At 39.5% G+C, this 21,632-nt stretch overlaps 1 protein-coding gene across 6 annotated transcripts in view; it reads right to left on the bottom strand.

Moving 5' to 3' along the window:
• Window positions 1–17,757, bottom strand: part of CEP112 (centrosomal protein 112) — a 431,394-nt gene extending 413,637 nt beyond the window's left edge. For 3 of the 6 annotated variants that reach the window (XM_047708130.1, XM_047708128.1, XM_047708132.1), the window contains exons 1-4: window positions 17,643–17,757; window positions 12,040–12,153; window positions 8,622–8,812; window positions 4,218–4,390 (exon numbers count right to left, since the gene is read on the bottom strand). In XM_047708130.1, coding sequence (XP_047564086.1) covers window positions 4,218–4,390; window positions 8,622–8,812; window positions 12,040–12,145 — 470 coding nt within the window. In that variant the 5' untranslated portion in view covers window positions 12,146–12,153; window positions 17,643–17,757. Of the gene's footprint in view, window positions 1–4,217; window positions 4,391–8,621; window positions 8,813–12,039; window positions 12,154–17,629 lie in introns of those variants that run through there. The other 3 variants (XM_047708131.1, XM_047708129.1, XM_047708133.1) reach the window with 3 other exon arrangements.
• Window positions 17,758–21,632: the final 3,875 nt, after the last annotated feature.

A 21,632-nucleotide genomic window follows, 5' to 3' on the forward strand; every position in this document is an offset into this window, starting at 1 on the left:
TCTACCACAAAGGTAATTAAGGTCTTTACCAGATCACAGTGGTAAGTATCTGAAGGATGACCAGGAAACAATATATATATGGATACAGCTCATGGTGGCAGAACGAAATGAAATCAGCCAGACTGTGCAGGGATGAGATCTAAGTCTACGGTCTCATCAGTAACATTTTATAAAATCCTGATCCAAACTCAAATGTAAGTAAAATATTTCACCACCAAGAAAATAAGCAGATGTCTGCCATCTAAATGCAGCAACAGATCTCTAATAAAATAGCAAAATGATGTGAAAAGTGGTTTTTGTAAAAGAAAACATACATAATAACCTAACCCTAAACTACGAATAATGAAAAAGGAAAGCAAAGAACAAAACCAGGTTGGAACTAGCTACGTGTCAAAGCTGCCTGATGTGAAATGCTAAGTTTACTCGTGGTATGATGTGTACCGGGGGGGCTGGGGCACGAGAATAAGCATGGCAGAATATAACCTCCTACTACTTCTAACATGTTTAGAACGAAGCTACAGCCCACATCCTACAGGAAGAATAAAGGTAAAGGAAAGGTGTCACCTCCGCTGAATAGAGAGGCCTAACAAAGAGGCTTCAGAAGGGCTCTGCATCTTTAATAATATGAAAAGGCTAGGACACAAACAGCATAATCTAAAATGCCATTAGAAATACTTCACAGACAAAAAGGTCTAAGTAAAGCAGGATTTTATAAAGTGATCAAAAAAGAAACACTAAGGGGGAAAATCTTTTAAGATTAAAGAGGTTTTTCAAAGGACAAGTTGAAGTGGTTGTAAAATTTATGAGGCAGCATTAAACTTCAGTTCTAAGTAACAATAAATTATTCACTATAAAAACATACATGTGTCAAATATTATAAGCCTCTTAAACTTTTTAAAACAATTTCTTACAGAACTGATTAGCTGTATTAGGCCGACACTAGCAGATACTAACTTTTTCATTAGCACAGTATGACTACTTAGTAAAGGAGCAACTTTAGGAAAATGGAGACAGACCATCAGTAGACTCTTACCACCACTTCTGATCTCATCTGACACATTATGTATTTGGCTTTTAAATCAGTTTTATTGCCCTTAGCTAAAGTAAAGGTCAGTTTTATTTTTTAAATGCCTTCATGTATATAAAATTACAAATATCTGTTAATTCATGTACATGTGGATTAAAATTTTAAATCAAATTAAAATTTGAAAATAGATCAAATTAAGAGAAAAAAATAAGAAAAGATATTCTGAGAAGTTTTCTTTTGTGGCACTCATTGGACACTAGCCTTCGTGGTATTCTGATACTTGACTAGAAAGATATTTCAGTATGCCTTTTCCGGCTCACTGTCTTTATATTCCTCACAGTGTGTGATGGGCATTTCTACAGCCTATACCACTTCTCTTAACTTCTTCTAAAATTTATCCTTTCCTCAACTTGTCCTGAAAGTTTTATTTTAATCCTCGTGGGCCATCCTCTCTGTCACAATCTACCCATCTCAAAAGGTTTTTGCACAGATTAAGTATGTGGCGGTGCCCAACACCATTCATTCATTCATGCACGTAAGCACTCAACAAATACAAATACTTAGAGAGTTCCTAAGAGGTTCCCACTCAGCACTAGATGCTGGAAACACAGTGCAAATAGGAAAAGCACAGTCTCTGCCTCCTGACATTTACACTCTAGCACAGAGGACAGATATGGAACCCTTGAATGTCATGAGTACACCAGGGAAACACAGAGTCTCTCAAACAGACCTGGGGTGTCAAATAACACTTTTTTGAACTGTAAGGTCTGAAGGACTGAAGAGAACCAAATGACTGCCTGCTGTATTATTTGAATAACTTGCATTACACGCCATTTTATTACAGGTGAGCAACAAGGAAAAAGAAGTTATATGTTAAAATTGTGGAGGTTTTACTATGGTATCATTTTCCAGAAAAGTCACTGAATAGTATTTGAAGAATATTCTCACTATATTTTCTTAAACTTTACCCTCTGTTCCAAGAAGAAAAGCCCATTCACCTAGACTCCCTGATTTCTCAAATTTCCTACCCTCAGGGCACCTGGGTGGCTCAGTGGGTTAAGCCTCTGCCTTCAGCTTGGGTCATGATCTCAGGGTCCTGGGATCGAGCCCCGCATCAGGAATCTGCTCAGCGGGGAGCCTGCTTCCCCCTCCCTCTCTGCCTACTAGTGATGTCTCTCTCTCTCATCAAATAAATAAATAAATCTTAAAAAAAAAATTTCCTACCCTCAACCTTACTTTTACACACACCTCAATCTTCACAAAAATCCCCACAAGCACACATAATCACCATATGGAAATTCTCCACGCACCTAACTCTCTTCCCTATTTACCTAAAACTACCCTTAACAATCCAATGTCTGTAGGATCCAGGTAACAAATGAGTGATTACACTGCCAGATGTAGGGACAGTCTTCACTTCTACAAAGATGCAGTCTCTCTCCTCTTTTTGAGTCATATGAGCCCTCTTCATCTACCTTTCTTCTTCCCACTTGCGACAGAATGTAAAAATGTGAAAAGAAGTACTTCTTTCACCTCTCAACCCTTCTTAAAAGGGAAAAAGAGCTCATAGACAAACTCAGTGTCAGAAATGAGCAGCAAACAGTGAAGGCATGATGCATCAGGGGAATAACCAAGAATTACTTATCTCCAACCTATGGCTGTCTTCTCGAAAGACAGCTGGGTCTCCAGTTTTTTAATAGTCAAAAAAACTAGGTATTTATATGAAATTCCCCAATTATTAATTCTGAATGACTCGTTCAAAAATCTTTAAAGACACTCTACAAGTCCAACAAAACAAATCTATCCACCCCATGATTCATTCAGTCCAAGAAGATCATCAGTATCCAACCTCTGCTCAGCTCTAAGACATGGGAACCTATTTTAGTTCACCTTTATACTGTCATCTCCATACATATTACCTAGAAAGGAATGTAGCTTTTAGTTGGACACTCAAGAATTGTTTTGGCAAACACCTAATGGATTTTGCAGCCAAACCAAGAATTGTTTTTCTTATATCTTTATACCTCCATTTACCAACTACAAGGCTGACAAAAATGCCACAATAACCCCTCTTCTATTTTTAAATCTCCTGTGACTGCAAAAAATAAGTATCTAACACCACCTGCTATTAACTCATCTACTCATTTCTCTTTAATCTTCTGAATGTCTCCTTAACTCTACCATTTTTCCTTATTGCCTCTCCATTTTGTTTCCCCTTTCTAATAAAACAAATTTCACGTAGACTGGATTTCTTGCCTTGTGTTCATCTGTCTGCTCTTTCCCATCATAATATGTGCGGTCTGAAAAACCTGTAACCAGACTACATCAACCATGAATACATTTCAAATTACTAATAACATTTCTCTGATTAAGGAATAAACCAAAAAAAATGACAGTAAAAAGAGAAAGATTATACTGTTAACTACATCAAGTTCCAAAATATTAAAACTAGCAAGAGAAAGGTGAGACATAGAGCATAAAGTGTGTTCCATGTCAATTTGCCACTGTCCAAAATTTTAACTTTTCAGAAAACAATGCCCAAGTTAAATTCAAAATTTGATAAAAGTCCAATGGAAATCTATCCCTCCTAAAGGCCAAAAGTTATACTACAACAATAATAAACTTTTTGTGTATTTGAAAACCTTATAAGTTTATTCTTATTTGCACTAAAAATCCTACTTAAGTTTCATGCTTTGGTGAGAAAATACAGTTGACTGGGGTTTACCTTTATATTCATTATTTTATTAAGTCGAAACAAATACTGTACAATGAGGGGAAAAGAAGAGAAATTCAAGCATAAGTTTCAAGATGAATATGCAGGATGTTACATCTTGGCAAAGTCATTAACAATGTTCTTAATTCATGCTTGTCATAAAGGAAAACAAAGAAGTTATTTAAAGGTTCTCAGGCACTAGCTTCTAAGTATGGGATATATATATCTATATATATATTTAACGAACACCCAAAAAGTGGCTAAAACTATAACAGAATCTTGCATGTATCATAAGTGTTTAAGCAAAACTGTTATTTTTCCTACCTGACATCCCTTCACAGCCCTCGAATATAATGAAATTATAAACTAAGCCAATTTACCATTAAAAAAAAACCCACAAGGAAAAGCAACATATGAACCAGATCTGAAGACAGTTTAAATAATGAATCACGTTTAAATCCCATTTTCATAGCATACCTGTGTACATCAGTTGGCGACTGCACCAAAGAGTAATCTTCTCCAGATGAAAGCTTCCACGATTCATTTAATTTGTGTTCACTGGTCCCCAGCTCACCCATTACCCAGTCTGGTAATGCTTCCGGGCTTGAACCTTTTGCTCGTGCTGGATTTGGTTCATCAAAATAGATGGACTGATTTTTAAAAATTAGAAAAATTATTCTTTCAAAATGTACTATAATGAAATAGTTAAGATTTCCACCAAGTTTCAAGTCTGGTAACAGCCTTTCAAATACTCAACTTAAATTCAATTACATTAAAAATGCATAATGAATTATGAAATATTAAAAAACATAAAGTGGATACCATTTTACATTTTAGTTATGCTTTGCTGTATAAGAAATCTGATAAATGATAAAAATTACATAACAGATAAATCTGATAATTATTGGGCGCCTGGGTGGCTCAGTGGGTTAAAGCCTCTGCCTTCAGCTCAGGTCATGATCCCAGGGTCCTGGGATCGAGCCCCACATCGGGCTCTCTGCTCAGCAGAGAGTCTGCTTCCTCCTATCTCTCTCTGCCTGCTTCTCTGCCTACTTGTGATCTCTGTCAAATAAATAAATAAAATCTTTAAAAAAAAAAATCTGATAATTATTTATGTTATAAAAAATTACAGCTTTATAGAAAGATAAATGACCACATGATTTCACTCATATGTGGAATTTAAGAAACCAATGAACAACAACAAAAAAAGGAAACAAACAAAAAAACCCACCAACCAGACCCTTAATAGAGAACAAACTGGTGGTTATCAAAGGGGAGGTGGGTGAGGGGGAAGGGGGAAATAGGTGAAGGGAATTAAGAATACACTTATCACACCCCAAACTACTAGAACTCTTAGAGCAACTCAGTAATGTGGCAGGATACAAAATCAATGTACAGAAATCAGTTGCTTTCTTATACACTAACAATGAAAATACAGAAAGGGAAATTAGAGAATCGATTCCATTTACTATAGCACCAAGAACCATAAAATATCTTGGAATAAACCTAATCAAAGAGGTAAAGGGTCTGTACTCAAGGAACTACAGAACACTCATGAAAGAAATTGAAGAAGACACAAAAAGATGGAAAAGTGTACCATGCTCATGGATCAGAAGTATAAACATTGTTAAAATGTCTATACTGCCCAGAGCAATCTATACTTTCAATGCCATCCCGATCAAAATTCCACCAGCACTTTTCAAAGTGCTGGAACAAACAATCCTAAAATTTGTATGGAACTGGAAAAGACTGGAATTGCTACGGAAATGTTGAAAAAGAAAAACAAAACTGGGGGCATCATGTTGCCTGATTTCAAGTTTTACTACAAAGCTGTGATCACCAAGACAGCATGGTACTGGCACTAAAACAGACACAAAGACCAGTGGGACAGAGCAGAGAGTCCAGATATGGACCCGCAACTCTATGGTCAAATAATCTTTGACAAAGCAGGAAAAAATTTCCAGTGGAAAAAGGACAGTCTCTTTAACAAATGGTGCTGGGAAAATTGGACAGCTATGAAGAGAAGAATAAAACTCAACTATTCTCTTACCCCATACACAAAGATAAACTCAAAATGGATAAAAGACCTCAACGTGAGGCAGAAATCTTATCAAAATCCTAGAGGAGAACATAGGCAGTAACCTCTTAGACATCCGCCACAGCAACTTCTTTCAAGACATGTCTCCAAAGGCAAAGGAAACAAAAGCAAAAATGAACTTTTGGGACTTCATCAAGATAAAAAGCTTCTGCACAGCAAAGGAAACAGTCAGCAAAACAAAGAGGCAACCCACAGAATGGGAGAAGATATTTGCAAATGACACTACAGACAAAGGGCTGATATCCAAGATCTATAAAGAACTCCTCAAACTCAACACACACAAAACAGATATTCATGTCAAAAAAATGGGCAGAAGACATGAACAGACACTTCTCCAAAGAAAACATACATATGGCTAACAGACACCAAAAAATGTTCATCATTAGCCATCAGGGAGATTCAAATCAAACCACATTGAGATACACCTTATACCAGTTAGAATGGCCAAAATTAACAGGACAGTAAACAACAAATGTTGGAAAGGATGTGGAGAAAGGGAAACCCTCTTACACTGTTGGTGGGAATGCAAGTTGGTGCAGCCACTTTAGAGAACAGTGTGGAGATTCCTTTAGAAATTAAAAATAGAGTTACCCTATGACCCTGCAATTGCACTACTGGGTATTTACCCCAAAGATACAGATGTAGTGAAAAGAAGGGCCATCTGTACCCCAATGTTCATAGCAGCAATGGCCACAATCACCAAACTGTGGAAAGAGCCAAGATGCCCTTCAACAGACAAGTGGATAAAGAAGATGTGGTCCATATATACAATGGTATATTACGCTTCCATCAGAAAGGATGAATACCCAACTTTTGCATCAACATGGACGAGACTAGAGGAGATTATGCTGAATGAAATAAGTCAAGCAGACAGTCAATTATCTATAGTTTCACTTACTTGTGGAACACAAGGAATAACATGGAGGACATTAGGAGAAGGAAAGGAAAAGTGAATTGGGGAAATTGGAGGGGGAGATGAAGCACAAGAGACTGTGGACTCTGAGAAACAAACTGAGGGTTTTGGAGTGGTGGGGGAGGAATATGTGAACCTGGTGGCTGGTATTAAGGAGGGCAGGTATTACATGGAGCACTGGGTGTGGTAAAGAAACAATGAATCTTGGAACACCGAAAAATAAAATAAAATTTTAAAAAAATAAAATTGGGAATAAGAAAAGCTGAAAAAAAATGCACTTATCACAATGAGCACTGAATGATGTATAGAATGTTGAATCACTATATTGTACATCTGAAACTAATATAATGCTATGTGTTAACTATACTGGAATTAAAATTAAAAATAAAATACATGTAGGAGTGAAATGGATGAAAACTTATAGCACAAAGAATGGGAGGAGGAAATCTCAGAAGCTTCTTCCATAATTCATAAATTGGTATAATATTTTTGAAGGTAAACTACCATAACTTAAAGATGCAATTTGCAAGTCCTAAAGCAACTACTAAAAAGGAGAGATATGGCTAATAAACTGATAGTGAAAATGAAATGGAATACTAGAAATCCCAGTTTAAAAAAAAAAGATAAATCGAAAATTCTTTTTAAATCGTGTGCTCTATTTCTTTCTGTGATCACTAATTACTCTGCACACACACACAAAATCAGTGGGCACAGAAACCACAATCCATAAAAATCAGAAACAGAAATTAAGAATCCCTCGATAAGGTAAAGGAGGAGCAACAGAGGTGAAGACCTGGAGTTTAGTTCTGGCCATAAACTAACTAGAAGATCCAAGATGGGTCCCTGGGCTTTCTCATTGTTACTATTTGTGAAATCAAGCCTTCCAATGAGTCTGTGAAATGAGTGTGAATGGAAAAACATGATGCAACATACCCATATCTCAACATCTGAATGTGCTTCAGACAAGGTTCTACCTTCAGTCTTTAAGAAGAATGGCAGTGCCCACTAATTGATTTTCAAGTGAGCAGAGCTTCCTGACACACTTCTGAAGGAAACTGCATTAACCAGAAACTTCACTACTACCCCCAAGCCCACTGATCTGAAGGAAAATACACGGCTCTACTTTACCATACAGTTGGAACCAGCATTACAACTTTTGGCATCTCTCCTTGATCAACAAAATTATCATCTAGTGTGCAGTAGGCCTCTTCACTGCATTTTGGTTTAAGTTAACCAAAGTCATTTTTTTAAAATAGATAAATATCCTAATAACAGCTATCAATACCAAGTACTCAAGTCAGGTTTCTCAAGTATTCAAACACCACACAAACCAAGGTGTATTTCATGGTTACAAAGATCAAGACAGTGGCAACTCACCAATCAAACATAATTATAACTACTTTTGTAACAGCTGATTTTGATAGTGAAATTAAATGAAGTATAAACTCCAACTTACTATCATCATTTTATTAGAGTAGAAAGTCACTCAATCCAACCTCTCGTGATTTTTAAATGATGTATGTGAGCTTAATAAACTAAAATTCACTGATATACATAAATAATGGTTAATGTTGTCCAGTGAAAACTAGTGGGGAAACTAAGGCTCAATATTAAAAAGTTTACTTTCTGTTTTTCAGAAATTTGGGAGAATATTGTGGGATGGCTAGATCAATATGCATAATCCCCATAAGGCCAATATCTGGTTTCTCTTCAAAGGAGGAAAAAGTGAATCAGAAAGGAAAAAAACCAGTTTTAACTCATATATTATCCAGGACTTGTAGCGCAATAATATAACCATTCCCAACTGGGATGATGAGTTGACATTTTTAAAGAAATGAAGCTGAGACACCTCTTGGTAAATGACACCTACCATGTACGAAGGTAAGGTTTTCAGTGTCCCCGGTTCAGGTCGGTGTGTAAAGGGGCCTTCGAGCACTCCTCGCTTCAGCATGTGCAGTAACAGTTTGGCGTACAGGTTCCGATTCTTCCTGCCCATCATTCCTGCACCTGTTCCTGAAGGCTCACACAGTTTTTTGATCCAAAGTGCACACCTCTGTCGTTCTAGAAATACATAACAACCATTAGAAACTTGATTTTTCAGAAAATAAAACAGTAAAGGCCTATAAAACATCTTTTTTGGTCTAGAGCAGGGGCGGCAAACATTGTCTGTAAAATGCCAGGCAGTCATTTTAGGCTGTGCTGGCCAGCCGGTCCCTGACATGACTACTTGACTCTGCCACCATAACATGAAAGCAGCCCCATGCCACATGTAATCAAATAGGCAGCAGTATTTTCTAATAAAACTTTAGAGAAAAGACAGCAAGCTGGATTTGGCCCTAGGAGGCTATGGTTTGCCAACCCCTGAAAAGCTTAACTTTTTCAGTTAAATAGTGATCAGGCAAGAAAAATGCAAAGAAATATGTTCTCAAAAATAAAATCTCTGATCGCTATTGAATAATTTCTGAGATAAAATTATGCTGTAAAACATCTCTAAGATAATTTTAGCTAGGCTGAAAAATCTTTCTGTAATTCTAATTATACAAACCAAAGGAGAGCTGAAATGCAATCTTACTTAAGCATTTTAGACTTACCCTAAAATTTGTTCTTAAATGTTTTATTTACTAAGCTGATAAATTTCAGATTTGTAGTTGATTAATTTAGGGTTTTCTTTTAACCTCTCTAAAAATAATTGAAGGCTATCAACATGTAAGTTAGCAAAATAATTATCCCTTTAAAAACTACTTTAAAAATACATATAATCCACATATAATGACCCATTGACTACCTTATCTGACCACTACACAGAATTATTTTCCTGTCTCATGAAAACTATTTTGAGATTAATCTTTTATCAGTTTAACTCAATTTAAGGATTATACATCTAACATAAATCATAACTCTGCTTTAATCTCTTATTTCTAAAGGTCATATTCATTTACTGTTTTACCTACAAAAATCACTCAGGCCGGATTTACCACTTTGCTTATACCAGATTTATCACTTACAGGTATGAGGGCTAACCTTTAAAGAACTTTTGTATTTTTAGCTTTGAAAATTATATAATCACAAAGCAAACTTCATGAAATACTTGGTGTATTTGGGGGGTAGGAGTGAAACTGATAAACTTAAGAAAACACTTTTTTCAAATTATGTATTTTCTATATGCCTTGTTGCAAACTGAAATCTATATAATAACCTAATGGCCAGAATTTAGTACGATTTAGTCCATGAGAAGAATTCTTTACTCTACTTAAAGTACTGGGGAAAGCCATTATTGTTAAGTAGCATTTAGCTATAAGAAGATATAAGTTATCATCATTATTCCAGGTCTTGATTGGGATGTGAGTTCTGGAACATTCATTATGAATTAATTAATTAATTAAAGGGCAGGATATACCAATACTGACAATGAGTCATGAACCAAAGATTACAATTAATCCAATCATATGACCTAACATCCATTTTTTTTTAAAGATTTTATTTATTTATTTGACAGACAGATCACAAGTAGACAGAGAGGCAGGCAGAGAAAGAGAGGAGGAAGCAGGCTCCCTGCTCAGCAGAGAGCCCGATGTGGGGCTCCATCCCAGGACCCTGGGATCATGACCTGAGCCGAAGGCAGAGGCTTTAACCCACTGAGCCACCCAGGTGCCCCGACCTAACATCCATTTTTAAAAGAAAATGAAGGGGCCCCTGGGTGGCTCAGTGGGGTTAAGCCCTCTCAGTGGGTTAAGCAGGAAGAGCCTGCTTCCCCCTTCTCTCTCTCTGCCTGCCTCTCTGCCTACTTGTGATCTCTCTCTCTGTCAAACAAATAAATAAAATCTTTAAAAAAAATTTTAAAAAAAATGAAATATGAGAGACTTTAATACAAATTTGTCCAAATCAGATCTAAGACAAAAAAAAAGGTAGTAAATATCAGAAAAGAACACAGTACACAGTAGAGATATCATGAAATAGAAAAGAATAGAAACAGAAATACAAAAGAATAGAATAGAAAAGACCAAAAAAAGGTAGGAAATATCAGAAAAGAACACAGTATAGATATCATGAAATAGAAATACGATTAATCAAATAATATACAAACAATACAAATTATCATGACTGAGCCACAGAACATGAAATACGCATCTTAAAGACTAGCAGAGGGAGAAAGAAGAGGTTACAGTCTGATGAGGCAAAAGAGAGTAGAGAAAGAAGCTTAGAAGGAAGACCATGCCAAGAAAGGCCACAGCCCCAGAAGAGAAGGTGACCTCAGAATGTATAACTCAGACACTACACTCCCTTCTCCCAGTGCAGACCCCTGGAACAAATATCTAATATGAAGCTGCTTCCTCATTTTGAACATGGACTTGACTTACACACCTCAGGGAAACAGGGAACTTCGACAAAACATGGCTAAAAGCTAGAGTATCTTGGCACTATTCCCCACTAACAAATGCCATTAACCTTTACAGCCTACAATGGCTTAGAGAATCATCCTGGCCCCCCAAACCCTCTCCAATTGTTCTCTGATGCCTAAGTCATCTGAAAGTCTTTGACTTGATACAAAGACTCTCATCCCATTATTAAACAGGCCAGGAAGTACAGACAAGATAGTAACAAAAACTCATTCACAATTGATTTCATTCAGTCAACCAATAAGCATACAAGATCAATAGACTTTTTTTTTCTGCTTTGATAAATAAAACTGTCAGAGAACAGATGGATAGTAGTAGGCTCCTGAAAGAGGAAGCACTTCAGGGAGGAAAAAGATGCAGTTAGAAACAGCTGTAGCTAACGTTAGAGATCCACGGGCTTTAAGCTCACGATGTCTGAGAGTGATAGCACACTCTTTCCACAGTTTACAGATCTAGTTTACTAGATCTTCCCACAGTTTACTAGGATATTATCACTAAATTTCTATATACCCTTGAATAGCTCAAAGCACATAATTCTACATCAGCTTACCATGAAACTGTGATTAAAGAAACTTAGCTTTTGGGGGCGCCTAGGTGGCTCAGTCGGTTGAGCATCCAGCTCTTGGTTTCAACTCAGACCGTGATCTCAGGATAGTGAGATCGAACTCCAGATTGGGCTCTGCGCTCGGCAAGGAGTCTGCTTCAGATTCTCTCTCTCCCTCTCCCCTTCCCCACATGCACACACACACTCTCTAATAAATAAATCTTTCACCAAAAACAAAGAAAGAAAAAAGAAATTAAGCATTCTCTTCATTGTGATAAGTCACTGGTTTGAAAAGATAATATAAAGAAAAATTAATCTTAAAATCTGGTTTGCAATCATAATCTTACCTGACCTATGGGGCAATTTTAGAACAAAGGGCTTCATATCTACCACAAAGTGATCAAATTCTGCATCCAGCTTCTCCCATTTTTCTTCTTCACTTCCAATTTCCATAATTCAGTCTAGAAAAGATTTAAAATTAAAATATTAAGATCTGTCTGCTGAGAACTACACAACTCTAATGAAATAGGAGATCAAGAAAAACTCATTAGTGTTAAATAGTGTTAAATATCCCCAAACTGACCTATAGATATGTTGTAGTCCTAATCAAAATTCCAGCAGTATTCTTTGTAAATGTGCACAAGCTGGTTCTAAAATTTATGTAAAAATGTAAAGGAACTAGAATATCAAAAACAATTCTGAAAAAAAAAAAACACAGTTGGAGAACTCAATTATCTGATCTTAAGATGTGCTATCAAGCTAAGGAATCAAGACAACGTAGTACTGGTGAGAGCATAAGACACACAGGCTCACGGGGCCGACTAGAGTTCAGAAATTGACCAATGCAAGTATGGACAGCTAGTATTTGACAAAAGTGCAATTCTTGGAGAAATGACAGGTTTTATAACAGAGGTTTTATACACTGTAACAACTGGACATCCATATACAAAGTAAATAAATGAATCTCGGCTTAGACCTTACACTGTGTACAAAAATTAAAAGAAATCAAAGACCTAAAGTGTAAAATGTAAAACTATAATACTCTTAGAAGAAAACATAGGAGAAAATCTTCATGACCTTGGATTAGACAAGAATATTTCAGATATGACAACCAAAAGCACTCCCCATAAAAGAAAAATTATCATATTGACCTTCACCAAAATAAAAAACTGCTCTGCAAAGTACTCCATTAAGGGATTGAAAAGGTAAGCCACAGACTGGGAGAAAATATTTGTAAATCATATATCTCATAAGGGATTTATATGAAAAACATACAAAGAACTCTCAAAACTCAATCATAAGGGAAAAAAAACAAAAATAAGTCGGAAAAAAAAGAGTCCCTTTGCCAAAGAAAATGTGCAAATGACAACTAAACACATGAAAAGATGCTCCGTCTCATTAATTATTAGGGAAATGCAAATTAAAATCACAATGAGATCTCACTCTACCTATTAGGACAGCTAAAATAAAAAACACCAAACAAACGATACCAAATGCTGGTGAGAACACAGAACAAGAAATCTCACGAACTTCTGGGAGGAATGCAAAACGGCACAGCCACAACTGGAAAACAATTTAGCAGTTCCTTACACAGTCCAACACACCCTTACCATAGATGACCCAGAAATCCCACTCTTAGGTATTTACTCAAGTGAAACAACGTCTATAATCACACAAAAACCTGAATATAAGGCTTGTAGCAGCTTTGTTCTTGGGTCATCACCAAACACAGGAAACAATGCAAGTGTCCCTCACCTGGGAAATAAACAAACTACGGTGTATCCGCACAACGAAGGGAGGGTTCAGCAACAGAAAGCTATGAACTACTAACATACAGGGCATGGATAACCCTCAAATGTATTATGCTGAGCGAAAGAAACCATCCTCAAAGGGCTACATACTCAAGCTATCCATTTGAATGACGTTCTAGAAAAGGCGAACAGTATGAGTATAGAGAACAGATCAGTGGTTCACAGGGGTTAGCAGATGGGGGACAGTCTGAATACAAAGAAGTGGCACTAGAGAAGGAGCTGGGGTGTTGGAAATTGTTCTGTTTACTGTCTGCGCAGGAGGTTATAAGACCCTATTCTATGCATGTGTAGAAGTTCAGTGAACTGTATACCAAAAAAGTAATTTTTAACTGTACATTCAAAATTTTTAATTCCCCTCGAAAAACCTTAACATTAGTCCTCGCATTTCTTCCAAATTAGCAAGAAAAACACTACCTATAAGAAGGTGAATCCCAAAAGTCAATAGGTTTTGAAGAAATTCCTTAAGTTAGAAATATGCACACTTTCCTCAGCAAGACTGCGCTCCTGCGACGCCCTCCTTCATTCCCTCACGAAGGGTCTGATGGAGAAAGATGGCGCTACCTGCAGTCAGACAGCTTCCCACCTTACCTGAGCCCTCACATGTCTTTCCCTATTTCCTCCTCCACAAAGCAGCTTCAAAGCTGCTCAAAGCCCCTCAAACAGCTCTTGTCTCCCCTCACTCTCAATTTTTAAAAAATCTTACCTCCTCCTTCGTAGGAAAAATAATCAGGTGGTGACACCCCAAATCCTCTTCCCTCCACCTCTCAGCTTACCTCTAAGAGAACAGAATACCTCCTTACCTCCTTTGCTTCTGTATCTGAAGCATTAACTGTCGTCTCTAATGCCAGTATTTCCATCACTTATCAGTTACCTCCTCGTGGGTTCAAACTTTCCATCCCCATGGCCTCCATCCTCTCCACTGTTCCCATTCTCTAAACCCCTCTCAAGCCAATATATCAACAAATACTCAGAAATGTCTCAAAACCTGCTAGTGTCTCACTTCTCACTGTCACGATCTCAGAGAAAGCCCTTCCCACCACTCCCTTGCCCTCCTCCAGCTGACCTCCCCACCGTCTGGTTTCCCTACTTCAGTCACTGGTACCAGAGTAAGTTCCCTAAGTGCAAAGCGAAGCATATCACTCTCTATTTAAGAATCTCTCTTGACCTACTGCATCAACATATACCTAAACCCAAAGCTAGGCCTACGAGTGCCTTTGCATTCGAGCCCACCTCTCACCTCTCTGCCTAATTCGTCTACCCGCCAAGGGCCACATCCCTGCCAGTGACCTCTGCACCATTCTTGCAACACTCCAAGCCCTGACATGATTCCACATCCTCTTCACAGGGGGTTCCCTCTGCCCGCAGTCAGGAAAATGCAGCCCAAATGGTGGTTCGGAGAAAATCCTGCCCCGCTCGGCCCTGACTCCTGTGTTCCATTTTCCATGTGCACTGCTCACATGTGTGGCACGGCACTCACCGTGCCATTATTTTTCGTACACCTCTGTGCATTATTTACATGTCTTCCACCATCTGTGAGATGTTCCTGGAAGGCAGGGCCCATGACTCACACATCTTAGTAGGTACCTGGCACATTATGTGGCACCTTATTAGAAGCTCAAGGACTGGTACATAAATGCTAACAAAACAGAATAATGTCCCACTTTAAAGTGAGACTAATAATTTTTTGAGAAGATTCTGTTCCAAGTACCAAATAGATCTTCTAGAATAGAAATAGTACATGGCCTTAATTCTATTTACCATAACTGGTCATCCTACCTTGTGCATCACAGTAGAAGAAACATATTTTCAAATGTAAGACTTGATTAAGTCAAATTTTATTTAAATGCATGTTCTGATTGGTTCATTGGCTTGGGGGTGTTTGGTTGGTCATCTGGCATTCCTACACTAACTGTCTTCCTATATAATTACACCTGTTAAGGTACTTGGTAGCAGAGGGCTATGTTACTACTATAGGATATTAGATCATAAAGCTAAAAAGTAACTATTAAAATGGATGAAAACACAAATAGAAACTCCAAAACTCACAATTTTAAGCACCACTCTAGCCTAGGAGTACTCCCAGACTGAAACAGTGCAGCCTGCCCACGTGCTCAAACATTTGCCCGAGAACATCCATAGATAAAGCTAAAACAAAAAGATTTCTAATAATTACTAATTCACAATAAATCCTTTGACACACACAGGAGATGTTAGTATTTAATATTAGGGAAAACTAAAACTCAACAGCTGAAAGACTTCCTCGAAGTCATGAAATTAAGCACAAAGCTCAGATTAAAATTCTGAAATCCCTAGCTCTCAGATCCATTATACCTGATCTCTTGGGCATTTACATAAACATCAGCAACATCTCCAACTAATAAAGACATATTTTGAAAAGCAGACAGGCAATCACTATAATGACACAATAGTGGAGTACACTTTTTTAAAAAAACTCAATCAAGGGTCAATGTGATATGGGGAAAAAGCTAAAAATCTGCATCTCCTTATCCCTTATTTATTTGCCAACAAAATTAAGAAATGCAAAAAGGAAAAAATTAAGTTATCATTTCAAACCTTCAAGGAATTCTTGCTACCCAAATTACATCTTGTAAACAAACTATTATCTACTTAGTTCCAGCTAGGCAAAAAGCTTTATCACTACTTAAAACTGTATTTCAGTATGTCTCATGTGCCTACCAATCACATAAATTACTTTAAAAGCAAAAAAAGAACTCAGATGGGTCACTCTTGCTTATGGTTATAATCTATATTTGACCACGTCTTTTATTTAACTCACTGGCATTGGCTTTTTTTAAACCTATTTATATGTGGACACCTATTAAATGGGCTAAGACCTTCTCAAGGTGCTTAGCCTCCACAGGCATCAGCAAAGCAGATGCAAGCCACCAATATTAAAAGACCTTGGGAGAAAAGCAGCCACGCTGCCAAAGAATACACCTCCCGTATATCGTGCCCTCGGCCAAACACAATAAACAAACTCCTGGAAGTTGCAAAAATCAGTTTTGCTCAAACCATATTTTAAATGCATGGTGAGTCATTCCCGAAAACTTGAGATACGTCCCTCGGTAAATCAGAAGTTTCACAGGTGCACGTGATGCTTGGACAGTTACCAGAGCACGGACTGGGACTTCCCTGACGGTGCCTGGAGCATACTGTGCGCTTTACAAACGTTTCCCAGTCATCGCCCTGGGGGACCGGCACTCTTTCATGGCCATTTCCCAAGGGAGGAAGTCGAGGCTCAGCGGCGCGAAGTAACTGCCCTAGATCAGTCCCACGGAAAGTGGCAGCTGGGCCTGGACACTGTGTGCCCGCCGTCGTGCGCGCCAGACTGCAGCCTGGCCACTACGCAGAGGCCCCTGTCATTCCGTTCGCCTTCTGTACCTTATTTTTACTCATCTTTGAATATAAAGGACAAATGCTAAAACAGCCACACAAGGATCAGAACAAAAGCTGTTCGTCTGCACCCGTGCTGTTCTCCTGAACCCCGGACCTCGGGGACACTCGGTGTCCCCCGCACGCACAACGCACGCACGCACGCAGCACGGCGCTGGGCCAGGCCATTCCGAGGGCTCGGGCGTCGGGACTGTAGCCCACACGGGAGCCAGCACACCGGTCCGGCCCTAACTCCGGGGTCGCCCATCCTTTCCTGGGAGGAACTTCCCGTGTCTGAGCGGCCAGCGGGCGCGGGGCGGGGGACTGCGAGCCCGCGAGGCCGCGAGGCCGCGGCCGCTCCCCGGCCCTGTGCAGGACACAGATTTCTCCTCCCCAGCACCAACCTTGCGGTCCGACCTCGGGACCGCGTCCTGCGGACCAGCTCCATCCACCTAGCAAACTTTACCCAGAACTTTCCGGGAATGGGTTTCACCCCCAAGTGGAATCGCAGCAGTCCGCGCCCGGACGCCCCACCCCACCCTCAATGCCTCCCTCACCCTCACCCCCCAGCGGGGCGCGCGCCCCACAGGCCTTGCGAACGGGCCCGGGGCCTGCCGGGCAACGCCCCTCCCCGAACGGGCCCGCAAGGGAGGGGCGGCCGCCCTCCCGCGCAAAATTCCACTCGAGAACCCGGGTGTAGGGGCGGGACGGGGAAATTCGGGAAGTCGAGAACCTGGCGCCCCTACATGCAAGCTTTCCGGTCGGCCGCGCCGCCGCCGCCACCTCCGCCACAGAAAAAACGGTTTCAAATCCTTGCGGGCCGTCGCGGTCGCCGCCGCCCTAGCAGCCCAGGGGCGGGGACTTCCGCGCCCTCATTCCCCGCCCCCTTCCCACCCCGCGGCTCGCGACTTGCGCGCGGCGCCGTTGCCATGGCGACGCTCCCGGCAATTCGGAGGCGGGACTTCCGTACTCGTTCCTCCAGATCCCGGTGAGCGCGCCGCGCTGTTGCCATGGCGACGTTCCCGGGTGTCGCGCGGCCTCCAGGCTGGCTGCGCGGCCTCCAGGCTGGCTGGGCAGCCTGATGGTACGTAGGCGGAGGTTCCCAGGGTAACACGATCGCTGTCGGCACACTGCTCCCCTGGGTCATCCAGCGAGGAGAGCCTCTTGTGAACATTTTAGGTGTTGTAGAGAAGAAGCAGGTAAAGGGTAAAGAGAAATAGAATAGCTGTAGGGGTGTTCACAGAAGGGTGTGCCCATGTGGACAGACGTCATTGAGTCTACCGAAGTGAGAATATACTGCCTGGTATCTCAGAAGTGGTAACCAGAGGTGAATGAGGTCGGATTAAAGGGGGAAAGTGAGCATTAGCTTGTTTTTTTGTTTTTTGGGGTTTTTTTTTTTTTTTTTGCATTCAGAACTCTCCGAGGTCTAAAGAAACTGGACCCCAAATTCTGAGGATGCTGAAATAAAATAAAGGGTTTTGTGTTTACCAGTTCTGTGTAGAATAGCAAGATCAAGTGGAAAAATGTAATTTGTTTTACTCCCAGGAAGTCTCAAGCACCTCAACAGCAGTCTCCATGTCTGCGTTGCTATGTTGTGATATTTTTTGGTCTTCTATTACATTTCTGGAAGAGCTCTGAAGTATATTTATCCAAATACCAGGCAGAAACAAAATTTAAATTGTAAAAACACTCACTTAAGTGAAATTCAGTTTACCACTGTTTCTCATCTAATTTCACAACAGGATTTCTTCTGCAGTATCCGCGATACACTCAGTGTGATGCCAAATCTAACATAAGCACAGCTTGAAGGAACTTTTCAGTTTTTCCATAAAGAAAATAGAAGATTCATTCATTTGTAACTCATTACTTTCAAGCTTCCAGAGGGAAGTCGTATTCTCTCCAAGGTGCTTTTTCAAACTCATCCTACCAGAAATGAGCACCAACAGTTCTTCATTGTTTCCATGACAAATTATGAAGGCTAAAGGAAGGATACTGAAATGCTTTAGAAATTAGTTTTCCAAAGCATATTTCCAAAGCAGGTTTATAGCTAAAGAATGATCAGTCATACAGATCATTTGCACTGAGATTCAGGGATGCAAAACCCATGCAAGCAATTAATTGCAGGAATTTGACCACTCAGTGAAGTTCGAAGTATATAACCACATTGAAGGGAGAACGTGAAATGAGTTTTTGACAATTGATGTCTAAATGAAATGAGCAAAAAAAAAAAAAAAAAAGGAAGGTGAAAAAAGAGATCAAGGGTAAAAATAAAGTCAAGTTCATCTGAGTGGAAATATTGCAGAGAAAAATATGATTGAAAGTAAAAAGTAATTACTAAAAAAAAATTAAGAAAGTAGACTTCTTAAGTATTTTCCCTAAATAAGTGAAAGAAGATAAGAAGATAAGAAAATCTCCCTTTCCACTTTTAAGAACCATGAGACTGCCAATTTTTTCATTTAAAAAGTATGTTGGGAGTGCCTGGGTGGCTCAGTGGGTTAAAGCCTCTGCCTTCAGCTCGGGTCGTGATCCCAGGGTCCTGGGATTGAGCCCTGCATCGGGCTCTCTGCTCCGCAGGGAGCCTGCTTCTTCCTCTCTCTCTGCCTACTTGTGATCTCTGTCTGTCAAATCAATAAAATCTTTAAAAAAAAAAAAGTATATTGACCCTTGAACAACATGGGTTGGAACTGCCTGGGTCCACTTATACACCAATTTTTTCCCATAAATAACAATAGAATAGTCCTGTAAATGTTTTTTCTCTTCCTTATGATTTTCTTATCTCTACCTTACTTATTGTGAGGATACAGTAAATGATACATGTAACACACAAAATATGTATTAATCAATTATTCGTGTTATCAGTAAGACTTCTGGTCAACAATTGACTATTCGTAGTTAAGTTTTGGGAGATTCAAAAATTATACATGGATTTTCAACATGGATAATCCCCATGTTGTTCAAGTGTCAACTGTACATACATATATATTTATGCAGACAAAAATATTGTTATGATATGCATGGAGGTTATTAGTGTCCTTTATGTTATAAATATGAAGTTGGGATACCAGTTTGAGACTAAGCTGCGTTTATCTTGGGATTTAAGCCTATATACATCTTATTGAGCGGTCTGGTGGAAAATGTAAAGAATCTCCTTACATGAGAATCAAGGAACTGCTAGGAAGTAACTCATCCTAAGAGATGGTGAGCAGGTCTGGTTCCATGACGATATAAACATTGAAGGGAAAGGCTATTCTCCATAAAGCACAGTGCTGGCCTTGGAATGGCTTCCAGTTCTCCTCCTCTTGTTGTAACAGAGTAATTCCTAATCTTTAGAGGTAAGGAACATCCTTCGAAAATCTTAAAAATGTATAACCTTCCTCCCTTCCTCCTTCACCATCAAATGCCCCCATGCCCCACAATATGGATACAAATCAAAGGGTTTCCAGAATTTCTGAAGCCCATCCATAGAGCCTAGGTTAAGAACTCCTGGGTGTCGATTGATTACCCATTTAACCATTGAGAACAGAAGCCATAACCGGCATTTGTGAATGTAATTTCTGAAGGTAGCACACGCAGCACAGACAACATTGCCCCTAGTGTGGGCGCCAGCAACCTCAAGGCAGCATCAGTAAAAATTAGCAGCAGGAACACCTTCATCAAGCATCAGAGACAAGAAGTGAGAATAACAGCATCCTCACAACTACAGGCACTTAGAGAAAAATAAATGATGCAAGCCTATGATAGTTTAGTAACATACACAGCATGCATGAGACCCACCCTAGAGACCTTCATTAATATTTGGGAAGACATGGCTGGAATCAGAGTCCACTCAGGGACCTCAAGGGTAAAGTCAGATAAATACTCTTTTGTGACTGCTGCAGTATAGCCCCAAGCTTATGTGGCCTGAAAAATACAGCTTCACATAAACCTTTTATGGCCAAACACCTAGGGCAACCAACTAATAGGACTTCTGTGTCTGGTTTTCTTATAATGCATGATAATTCTTCAGCTGAAAATATATTTATTGAATGCTACTTGGTGTCATTGAACATCTAGTATGTATCTACAGGGAATATTTCCTCTACCAGGAATGTTCTAACACCTTGCTCTTCACCTCAGCTTAAATGTCACTTACTCAGGCCTTCATTGATTCTTAATGCACCCATTATTCTCTTTCAAAGCCCCTGTTCCTTCTCTCCATTGCATTTATCAAAATTTGTAATCAATTATTCACTAAACTAGCAATCTTTTTCAAATGTTTGTAGGATCCACAAGGAGAGGAACCATATATGCTGTGTTTATCATTGGAGACCCAGCACCTTGCAGAGTACCTGCCACTTACAGACAATCTGTAAATGTTTATCAGTCAAAGAATGAAGGCAGACGGGTCTTTTGTGCCTTTCTCCGCACCTGTGGTGGAACATGGCCACCCTTAACTTCCTAGTTTCCGAAGCTTTCATTCAGGAGGCCCGGAAGACTAACTGTTCTGAATCCAAACTTCTTTCTGGGAGAGTGCACTTGATTGGTCTAACTTGAATCAAGTGAGAACACTTAATCAGATCAGGTGTGGTCAGGAAATGGGGCATCCCGCTGTATTAACATGACTTTTTAGTAGCTCACTTTTGTGCTGAAGGACAGGGATCAGGATTCCTTTCTCAGAGAAGGGGACTTCACAAATGGTTCCAGCTTCAACAAAGCTTCAGGAGTTGTGAAAACAAAGATGAGTTTCCACCCTCCAA

This window comes from Lutra lutra, chromosome 16 (assembly GCF_902655055.1).
Source record: "Lutra lutra chromosome 16, mLutLut1.2, whole genome shotgun sequence".
Classification (NCBI taxonomy): Eukaryota; Metazoa; Chordata; class Mammalia; order Carnivora; family Mustelidae; genus Lutra; species Lutra lutra.